This window comes from Aplidium turbinatum, chromosome 8, assembly GCF_918807975.1.
Source record: "Aplidium turbinatum chromosome 8, kaAplTurb1.1, whole genome shotgun sequence".
In the NCBI taxonomy this organism is placed as follows: Eukaryota; Metazoa; Chordata; class Ascidiacea; order Aplousobranchia; family Polyclinidae; genus Aplidium; species Aplidium turbinatum.
Genome location: NC_137479.1, coordinates 4,270,884 through 4,282,239, shown reverse-complemented (window position 1 = coordinate 4,282,239; position 11,356 = coordinate 4,270,884). Strand labels below are relative to the sequence as shown.

The 11,356-nt window shown below is 37.6% G+C and overlaps 1 protein-coding gene across 1 annotated transcript; it reads left to right on the top strand.

The window, feature by feature from the left end:
* Positions 1-2,317: 2,317 nt before the first annotated feature.
* LOC145775454 (monocarboxylate transporter 2-like) lies at positions 2,318-8,392 on the top strand. Its single transcript, XM_082586752.1, has 4 exons — positions 2,318-2,582; positions 2,943-3,083; positions 3,752-4,552; positions 5,472-8,392. The coding sequence occupies exons 1-4, from the start codon at positions 2,354-2,356 to the stop codon at positions 5,639-5,641; spliced, it is 1,341 nt and encodes a 446-aa protein (XP_082442878.1). The 5' UTR covers positions 2,318-2,353; the 3' UTR covers positions 5,642-8,392.
* Positions 8,393-11,356: the final 2,964 nt, after the last annotated feature.

Genomic DNA, 11,356 nt, shown 5'->3' with positions numbered 1-11,356 from the left:
TAATATTTTTTGTATGCGCGTACATCACTGGTTATTTACATGTAGAAACACAAGCATTTCAAAACGTTTGTCTGACAATCAGTTCTGTTCAGTTCAGTTGTTTTTATTTCTGACCATCATATCAAAAACAATACACGTCAACATAGCAAAGGTCGAGAAAAAGGTAAAAGCGACAAAACGCGAACGTTAAAACGTGCTTGTGACCGAAGTAAGTTATTGAGTTGAAAAAAATTAGGCACGGTCGCAACACCTTCAGAAAAATTTAAGATGTAAAGGGAAAATAAAAAAAGGAAATGTTACAAAAAAATAAAAAACATGTATTTAGGCTATAGCTTTATTAGCCCACATAGCTTTAGCTGATATATTTAAGATTTGTATGGACAGTTGCTATGAAGATCGGCCATGGTGCGTTATCAAGAGTGCTGATGGTCGTGAGGGGAACACGTCTTGATGCGTTTAGCTCATAGCAATGCAGAGCAAGGCAGGCAAAGAAAACCCCACAAAGAAATCCTACCACGGGCAAAGCCATTTCAACCGCAACGCACCATGCCTTGCACAACTCACAAAATAGATAGGCCATAACTTGACGACATGAAAACAATGACAAAAACAAATAAAACAAACTAGCAAAAACAACATCATCATCTTGCGGAAGTCCCATTATACCCAGGAAACTTGATTTGGTTTTGATTTGAGTTTGTCAAAGGTTTGAAATACATGAGATTTTTTTCCGAAGTTAATGATTACAAAAATTATCATGGATAAGATGTTCTAAAAATAGAGTCAAAGTGATATTTTCACTCTAGTATTTCAAAATCATGAAAAATGCCCCAAATATTTGAGTAGATTCTAAGCCGGAGAATAAAAGAGAAAAAAAATGTTGTGGAAGCTCTGGCTTGTACCAATCAGCTGTGAATTGTGAAAACAAAATGTAGTAATCAATCAATCAATCATTTTATTTTTCGTCATTAACGCGTCCGGGACGAAAAAGATACTAACTACAAAAATCGATATAGACCTACCAGCACGTTAATGAACGGGAAAAGGTGGCAAAACCTTGAAAGGTTTAAAACGTGCCTGAATGAAAAATTATGCCGTAGCCTAGATATATCAGTTTAGCACTAGCAGGGCCACAAAAGCAGAGAAGCTGTTCTTCAAGCTGATAAGAGTTGATTGATTGGTTAATTGAATCTTTTTACTGGGAAAGCTTCTTTGAGAGCTTAATTCTGGAAGTTTTGCATACTTGTGGCTTTGAACCACTGACACAGGTTTGGTCACCGAGATTGACAGTGTGAAGTTTCTGATTGTTGCCAGGGAATTATTCCATGCAGAAGGTGCCGCTGAATGGAGAGCAGTCCTTAGAATGCGTTGCTCAAGTTTTATTTTCAACAACTTATCAAATAAATTCTGCAAAGTTTGGGTGTTTTTCAGGATTGATTGATTGAATGTTTATCCTTGGAATGGGAAAGCTTCTTACAGAGTTTATTCCTGGCAGTTTTGCATTCTTGTTGACATGTTGAGGCTTTGAACCACTGACGCAGTCTCGGTCATCTAGATTGACAGCTCTAGGGAAGTTTCCCATTATTGAAATGTTGTTGCCGAGGAATTATTCCATCCATTAAATGCTGCTGAATGGAGAGCAGTCCTTAATGTGCATTGCTCAAGTGCACAGTGCACACCCTGAGAGTTGAACCAGCGCCGCTTAATCTTGAATGTTCTTTGTTCACGAAGTTACCACGCACTAAGCAACTAAGCTACCAAGACATTACCTTTTCTAGCATTGGTTTTGTTGCAACTATTGCTAGAAAAAAAGTACGGTAATGTAGCCTATATATGTATATATATGCAGAGGTGGGCAATAGCACGCTACTTTTTTGGTGAAAGTAGCGGTAGCGGCGCTACTTTTTAGTTGGAGTAACGTCTGCAGTACTTTTTTTCCAAAGTAGCGGGAGAGGCGCTACTTTTTGCCCACCTCTGTATATATGTTTGAATAAAATTCTTTACATTTAGCAAGCTGAGCAACCGGCAACTCACTGCCTAGGAGCATGATTTTTCACATGAATGCATATGACGTAATAATAATAATCAAACAAATTCTGCAAAAACAATTTTTTTGACTATTTTTACCTGATAAAACCTGGGTTCTTAACCTAAAAGCCTGTTTTTGCTTATAGAAGCTGGGACGGGCTAGGTTTTATTAAAATGACCCTGGTTTTTTACAACCCTGATCCGGGTGGCGTCGATCAATATTTTTCTTAAACTTTTACACATGCTATTGATGCTAATTGCTACATTTGTGTCATCACAAGGGGAAAATATTGTTAAAAGTAAGTGACAAAAGTAAATCTCTGTCATGAGTTTAGAAGTAAAAACAGTGAGTGGAATTATACGATATGAGAAGCCTCCCAATGGTGGTTGGGGTTGGGTTGTAATGGTGGCTTCTTTCTTCATATTGGGCAATGCCTTCGGTACAAGCAAAAGCCTTGGAATATATTATCTTGACATTCAGTTTGAGTTCAATGCAAGCAACAGCAACACATCAGCAATCTCATCATTATTTCTTGGAGCCCTTGGACTTGCAGGTAACTTGTAGCCTGTTTTAAAAGTACAATTCCTGACAAACACCAAATTAATACAGAAGTGCATAAAAATGCTTTAGTTACAGCTAGTTACTAAGTAAAAACGTCTGCTTGACGCATGTCATTCAAAAGGATGTGGGTTTGACACCGCTCCAGAACACGCGACTCTGTCTCGGCAAAGACGTTTAAATGGCATGCCAAAATAAAGCTGGAGTCATAAATTCATAAAAGTTAGTGCAGACGGTCAGAAAGTTTTCAATTTGGTTTGGGATGTGTGTATGTATGGTTACTCAAATAACTTTTCTATATATCATTATTACAAATTTGTTTCTCATTTTAAGCAACAAGACGTGTATTTTTCAGGTTTATTGAACAATTTTCTTTCCAAATGGCTGGATGCTCGCATGACTATTATTCTAGGAGGACTGCTTGCTTGCATTGGTTTAATGATTTCTGTGTTTTCTCCAACAATTTTTCCTATTTATATTGGATGTTTTATGACAGGTAATGTAAGATTTTGTGCGTACGTACCTCAAGTTAGTTTTTAGTATAAACAATAAACATAAGCACAAAGTCAAAAAAATGAAGTATGCAAATCGTTGACCGGTCAGCAACAAAACTATATATATTGTAATGCAAGAATTGAGAACAACTGAGTGCTGTTGAATATTTTAGAGCGTTAACAGCGTTTCAAACATGTGCACTAGGGTGGATCAAAACAAATGAAATTTCACTTTTTTTAACCGCTCTAATGTTCACTCATTCCATTCACATGATATTTATGTCTAATCCAAATGTTTGAAAGACATTCGAGAACTATAGATAATGTTTTAATTACAGTATGTATATCATCTACACTACAGTATGTATATTATAAAATTATCAATATTCCAGTGCTGTAGTGATGAAGACCATTTTAGTATTGAATGCAAGGATGGAGCACGTCCGAGTTGGTTTGATTTTGTTTCATGAACATTAATTGATTAAAAAGTGCAGAGCTTATAATGCAAAATACAAACACAATTTCTGAGTAGAAGTATTTGCAATCTGAAGACTTTAAGATGAAGTATTTGCTTTAACGTTTGTAAAGAGTTCAATTTTTAGTGCGTGAATTGCTTTTTATATGTACCAAGACCTACTATGCGTTGATGCCATTTTTATTTTATTTCCAGGCATTGGTCATGGATTAGCATTTGTATCTTGTACTTCTCAAATATCTCTTTATTTTGACAGTTTAAGACCATTAGTTAATGGGATAATGATGAGCGGTTCTTCAGTGTTTGCTACAGTCATGCCTTATTTCAACAACTACTTACTCAAAGTCTATGGCTGGAGAGGCTCGTTCTTCATTCTGGCTGGCCTTGGTTTACAAACCTGCGTCCTTGGAGCACTTATAAGGCCGATTAGAGTTGTATCAAGTAGTTCAGCTGAAATCAAGACGATTACAAAGTCGCCGAAGAAGAATGATTCTGCTGATGAAGGTCTTGTTCACACAAGCATTTGCAATGTTGTTAAAAAGTATTGGGTTGCCATTTGCTTGCTGCTTGGAAATGTTGTGGCTTGTTTATCAACCTACGTCCCAAACATCTATCTGGTTCCTTACACAAAATCGCTAGGATATAGTGGTGATGATGCTGCTTTGTTGTTGTCCTTGATATCAGTTGGAGACATTGTTTGCCGACCTCTCTGCGGTGCAATAATAACTCACATCAAGCGAGTATCTCAAAACTTAATGTTTTTCGTTGCTGTTATTGCAACTTTGATTTCTATGAATCAACTACTTGTGATTTATGCTTACAACTTCTCTATGCTGATCGTCTATGTTGTTCTGCATGGATGTTTCTTCGGTCTTTTCTCCATCGCTTGTGTGACTGCTGTCCCAACTTTGATGGGAGTGAAAAATATTACTCGTTTCTATGGATACTTTTTTGCATCCGGGTCATTTTCAATCTTAACCAGTGGACCTATTGCAGGTATGTAATTTGTTGTTAGTGCAAGAGCAGGCCTCTAAGCTCGCGGCCATGGACACCGAGAAGTCGTTAAATGGCCTCCGAAACTACCGTGCCGGTAGGTCATGTTATGTCGCCGACTTCCACAAGCCAACATTTCTCTACTGCGTTGGTACTTGAAACTTTTTTTGTCCACTCACGTTCGTACGAAAAAAACATTTTTCTCTTCACCCCCCATTCACGATCTTTTTTTCACAAACAAGGCGGTCTCTCCCTCGCCGATGGGAAATAGAAGACTAGCTCTAAATCTACTTGGGAACGCAAATATGTTTCAGGGTCTTGTTCGCGTTGTTCTAACAAGAGTGAGCGCATAAACACGATATCAATTAATAGATTTTCAAAAGCACAAGTTTCTTAACGGTCTTTTTATTTTGGCTGCCGAGCGCGAGATTTTGGTCCCCGAGAAGAAGCTCTGGTAGGCCATGGTTGGTCGCCGGAAAACTGAAGGAGCTTAGAGGCCTGAAGTGTGTTTTACTAACAGTATGTGTAGGATTTTAAAACATTCAAAGAAAGTATGTAATCATCAAATTGCCGTCATTGCGTTTGAGTCTCAGGTTCTTTTTGCCAACTTAGGCCGGCAGCGTTTGCTGGGGCCACACCAAGAGGATGCTGGTTGTGCTCTATTTGATAAACAAAAGATGTGATATGGTCTGTTCTCAGTGGAAAGGTAAGTGGCACACGGTTGAGTAGAAACTCGCCTGACCAAACGAGGAAGCTGTTCGTATAACTGCATTATTTTAGTCTCTGTTTTATTAAACCACGCTTGGTGATAGCTCAATGCCTATGCTCTCAGACTCATATAAAGTAGTTCGTGACACTAGGCTTTCCACTGACTGCTGAAAGTGCTATTGTTTACTTTGAGTAAAAAACTATTATATTGCAGGTTCATTGGTGGATCGGTTCGGCAACTATCCAGTTGTTTATTGGTACAGCGTCCTGTGCACGGGCGCTACTGCCCTGATTGCCGTTTTGTTGAACGGTGTTATCAAAATAAGAGGCGGTGTTGTAGTGGAATCGAAGAGCTCCAAATATGCCGACACCATGAAAATTTAAGACTGGTTATAATGAGATAAGTTTGCATTCAATCCATTGTGGCGTCAACTATGCCCATTGTTCAAAGCATTGTCCTTTGTTGTCCATTGTCTACAGCTGCAAGTCACCCCTTGTAGTTTTACAAGTTGTTCCATCTCTTTGTTACTTAAACAATCCACATGAGTTCCAGTGAACCTTCCGATCTTCAATTTCTGTTATTAATTTATAAATGTCTAGAATATTGCCGTGTGGTTTGCATATGTTCGTTTGTGATTCTAAGTCGAGAAAGTTGATTCTCTTCACGTTATAAAAACTTGCATAAAGTTTCAAGACATCATTTTTACGATATTGCTTCGAACGTTTTGTTAATTCGTCTTGCCCTTAAGTTCATTAGAAATTTATGATTGTTTTAGCTTTAAGAGGTTTATACCCAGACTGCAAATCAGTCAATTTTTACAGTGATTTGACGTCTGGAGACGTTGAATCAATGTAAAAACGACTGATTTTCTGTCTGAGTACTTTCTAAGTTTCTCAGCCAGAAGCAATCTTCCAGTGCTGTTATCATGACGATGTTAAGAATCCTTGCTTTATACTTTTTATTGCTCATTTTTGCTTTTTCCGATGCTGCTTATATGACATAATATTGTACGTAGCGTACAGTGTACAACGAGTGGTGAATAACAAAATTAGTGTTTCTGATGTCAATTCGTACTGGAGTTTTTGTGCACTGTAATTTGGTCAGTAATATTTATGTTTTTTTAATCAAAGTGTCGTGCGAACAAGGTACTTTCGAGTTGACCGATTGCAAAGTTATTGGTGCATCCACCTGAAATTTTAAGCATTTAGAACTAAGAACAAACTTGATTGTTTTTTATGACCGTTTACTGTGACAGCAAATTCTTATGAGTTCTGAACAAAATATTCCACCCTCATTTTCGTTCTTATAACACGGTACTATACTTAAAACCTAGAGTTTTCCATATCCAATCCTACTTGATTCGTGCAATTCAGGGTTGATCTCTAAGTGGTCAAAACTGGGTTTTGACCACTAAGCGGTTTAAACCTGGTTTTAACCGGTCAAAACTAGGTTTAAACCGGTCAAAACTGGTCAAAACCCTTACCTGACTGGTCAAAACCCTGACCTGACTGGTCAAAACCCTGTAATGAGTTGCTTGATCGTGTTCGCCAGAAAATCACTGAAAATGTGAGGGAGATGGTAGAAGGTGAGGGAGGAGGGAGAAGGTGAGGAAGAAGGAAACGATGAAATTGACTGGTGAATGAAGCATTTGAATATACTGGAGAGACTTGTTAATTCCAATTGTTCAATTTAGGTGTTCTAACTTACATAAAGTAGATAGGCATAAGGCATCACAACTTGTTCCTTTTCCGATAATCCTTTCTTGGCTTGACGTGTACTTTGCTTCAAAGAACGAATCATAAACTATCATGTCTTTAATTTTTAAAGCATCTTAGAATATGCATTCGCATTGTTTTATTTTAACTGGATAAAATTTGATGGCAAATGTTTTTCATAAAAAAATTGTTGGAATAAATTCTTGTACTTCAGTTGGCTGTGCAAATTGTTCATCGTTCTACCAAGCATTTTTTGGTTCATCAGAAACTTATTTTTAGAATTTGAATTTTCTCAATAATTAAAATAACCAACTGATTGAAATATCAAAAACAAACAGAGAAGTTGAATATTTTTTGTTCCAAATCCAGCATTTAGGTTATGTTGATCAACACAAAATATAGTTGAACATCATTACTAATAACATGGAGGGTAATACTTTTAATTCAATTGAAAAGCAACTTGATTCATACACTAAAGGGGTTTTGACCAGTTTTGACCAGCAATAGATGGTCAAAACTGCCCGGTTTAAACCAGGTTTTAACCGGTTTTAACCGGGCGGTTTAAACCGATCAACCCTGGTGCAATTCCGAATAGGCTATTATGATCCTTGAGTAAATATTTTTACAAAATCGCGTCTTAAAACTCTTGACAACGGTACAAGAGCAATACATTTAAACTGGAGGCTCGTTTTTAATTGATCACCTTCCATTGAAACATTGTTTATGATCCTATGACTAGTTTGCAGCCTTGTTTATAATGCTTATCCCATGTCTTATCGAAAAATTAGAGCAAATAACATGTGCCAAAATCACCCCTTTTCGATTATGAGTTGTATGTTGCTGTTGGTAGGAGTCTTCTGTGTGGCCCAATTGCGTAGCAGCCTAATGTATGTATCTTTTCAAGCTATCTTACTAGTACGTAGACCTACTATTCTTTTGTGTATTTTAACGAGGCTTTATTTTTCATGCAACGAGTTTTTGTTTGCTGTGCTTGCTGTGATTTATAACTCTACAAACAGAAGCCATTATAACTTACGAACAGTGTTGTAAAAGTTTACTTCCATTTCATGGGTAACTGCGTTTTTCGACAAAGCTTTTCCGCGTTTCCTGCTGCTTTTATTATTACCTTACGCTGGAGGCCGAATAGAAGTGATCAATTGTTAGGCTATCTCGGTTTCGAAATATACCCAGACAGCAAATTCCGTCGTTTTTACATTGTTTCAACACATTGAATCAATGTAAAAATGATGAACTGTGCCAGCTGGCTTAGTTTTGTGTTGAGTTGGAGTGGTTGTGTCTTCAGTGTTTTGTTTATGTATGGAAACCTTGTTCACATTGGTGCCTTAAATTATGGTCGTGTGCAACGCTAATTTATGGTATTTTTGTTAAATGTGATGAAATGCGGATTAAAAAATTGTTGAAGCAGATACTTCTTGTTTTATGCAGCCTCCTCACAATCCGAGCTGATTGTTCAATGTTCATTCGATTCAACTTGCTTTTCATTGCTGGCGCGAACATGCAGAGAACGATAAAGTAAGCACACCAATTTGACACCTACAAAAGGGAAAGATTACGAAACCAAGAGGTTTAAAATGTGCATCGATAAAACAGTGTTTAGAAAACACTATCTTAAAAATGCACAGCCACCAAACCCAGAAAAGAAAGTGAAAAAAGAAAACATTTTTTGGTCGGTTGTAAAATAGGCTTACAATCAACACTTGCAAGGGCGATTTAACACAAAAGAAATTCAAAAAGTGACCAGTTTCCCAAAGTTTTTACTTTGAGAGTCTCACATTCAAAAACTTGGTTGTGGTGTCATAAAATACCCAGAAAGGTAAAAATTACAGGAAACGGCTCAGTGTTACCATGCGCATTTAGAAAAAAAGTAAATAAAAATTGAGATACAGTCAGGCATGGAGGAACTGCCTGGGCCCACCTACTTTATTTTCTAGGTGGGCCTGGCCCACCCACTTTTGAAAGCCAAATTTCTTTGAAAAAGTAGCGAAACCGGCAAATCAGAGAGGGAGTTCCAAAATAAGGTCTTCACTCATTTGATACACATTGGTTTGATTATCTTTGATAGGTCAATAATAAAGTCCAATCTTCAAACATTTCTGTTGAGCCTACTATTGATGGGCAGCACGTGTGGGTGTGATTGGTGGAGCAATCAATATAATTATTCTCTATGGTTGAAACAATGATATCAATACATATGCGCGTACTGTATATTGTGTATAATGCTGCAGATTATTACTTCCAGGTAGTATTATAACTGTGTGTGTATTGTTGCCTTTTTATTTGTGTGTACAGTAGCCTACATCGCTTTAGACTTTAGAGCAATTTAACAATTTTGTATTTTTTTTGTGCCAAATCGGACCCAAAAATGGAAAATTTTGTCCTGTTGGCACAAAAGGTAATCATGAAAACACAATGTATAAACGATTTCAAGTATTAGGTATTCAAATAATTATTTCAAGCAACAATTTACTTTGACTGTTGAAGTTAGACTGACTTTGACTGTTGCGCCTTTGGGCCCACCTACTTTTAAAATGGTTCCTCCATGTCTGGATAGTGGATGCAGTACCATGAAAGAAATACAGACATACTACTTCTGTTCAAATAAACTTTGATCAATCGATTCCAGTTTCAATTTCCAAAGGTGGTGTAGGTGTGAACGCATGAAAGACGACGATGGTTCAACGGTCAGAGAAAGCAGTTGAGTAAAACACATGCCACTCATGCGGTAGGCAAGCCGACTGCTGCAGCTTTATCATTTCTACTAAAACTTGGACTTACCAATATTATGGCTTCAATGCTTTGTGAGCACAGTATACAGTTTTGTGACATTCTCGAGACATATATCAGCTCGGCACCTCGAATAAAACAAAAGTTGGAAGCTCTACATTAGCGCCACCAAGCGAGCATCGCGCCAGCCTTAGCTAACAGATTCTTATTTTTCGGTACCGCGACCCAAACCAACTGTTTTTTACATTGATTCAACGTCTGCAGACGTATTGTAAAAAAAAAACGACTGATTTGCTGTCTGGGTAAGTAGCCTAAAAACAATTGCGATATAGGCTGCTAGACAGGGAAATGGAACATCGGATGCAATGGGCTAATTATTATAAATTTTATGAATTACTGTACGCAACTCAAGACATAGTTTAACAGAAGTTAAAAGCTCTACAATAGCGTCATCGGACAAGCATCTCTTCCCTTCGGTACCGTCAACTAAAGACAATTATTTTGTGGATAGACCCCAATACCTCAGTTGGTTTCAGGGATATCTAGAGAAGGGGATATGAAGGCTCACAGCGATTGCGTTATTCTCATGACACTACCAGGGCGGTAGTTTATCGTGCTTTACACATGTGATTCTTTTTAAAATCGTAGAAAGTTCTGTAGTGCAGCTGGTAGGCCTACAATGAGTTACAGAAGACAGTTAGCAAATGTTACATAGTGCATATTTTAAGAATACTTGTTTACAATGACAGTTGAAAAGTTACCAGTAAGCTGTTTTTTTAACAAAGCCTTTGCAGTAGGTTAGATGTAAAGCAAGTATATAGGTAGATGAATTAAGAAGCAACCATGAGCATGTTGTGAACATCCAAGCCTGATGCTAATAGCGCAATGCAAGTTATCATAACAAGATTTATTAAACTAGCCTACTATCGATGCCAATTGTCATTTTACGATAAACACAGATTATTTACGATAAAGAAAAGCCCTTATATTGTCAGACGTAATAAAAGCCTTTGTATCCCTGGTCTTAATAAAGCGTTAATGATGGAATTGGGATGGGGGATTGTCTTCCATCGCATCATCAAGATCTTCCATCCCAAAATCTCTCTTCCATTTCACCTCATTCCCTGACCATAGCAACTGTCTATTTTGTTGCCTTTTTTATTATTATTTTACTCATACAAAAGTTAAAAAGAAATTTCACTTGCTTTTTCTCATTTTTTTTTCTAAATTTTTAAAATTCTGCTAAGGTGACCGTGCCATATCTTAAACTGATTGTCCTGCTTTGATATCATGCACGTAATAACGTCCGCGCTTTGTCGGTTTCAAGACCGCAGCTGTCTTTGACACATATTGTTTTTCGTTGTGACGGTCAGAAATAAAAACAAACAAACAAACTGACTGATCACGTTGATACCGACAAGAGTAACACCAACACCAGTCATGATTCTGAAAATGAACGCAAGCAACAAAACTTTATGGAACGGCCATTTACAATCCGGAGATATCTCTAACGTTATCTGCACGAACAAGTTGAGAGGGGGGAATATTTTTTGCAATTTCATGAGGACACCTATTATGCCCTTAGGACCAGGGTTGCATTCCTGGGGGGGCTCGGGGGGGCTCAGCCCCCCGAAATAC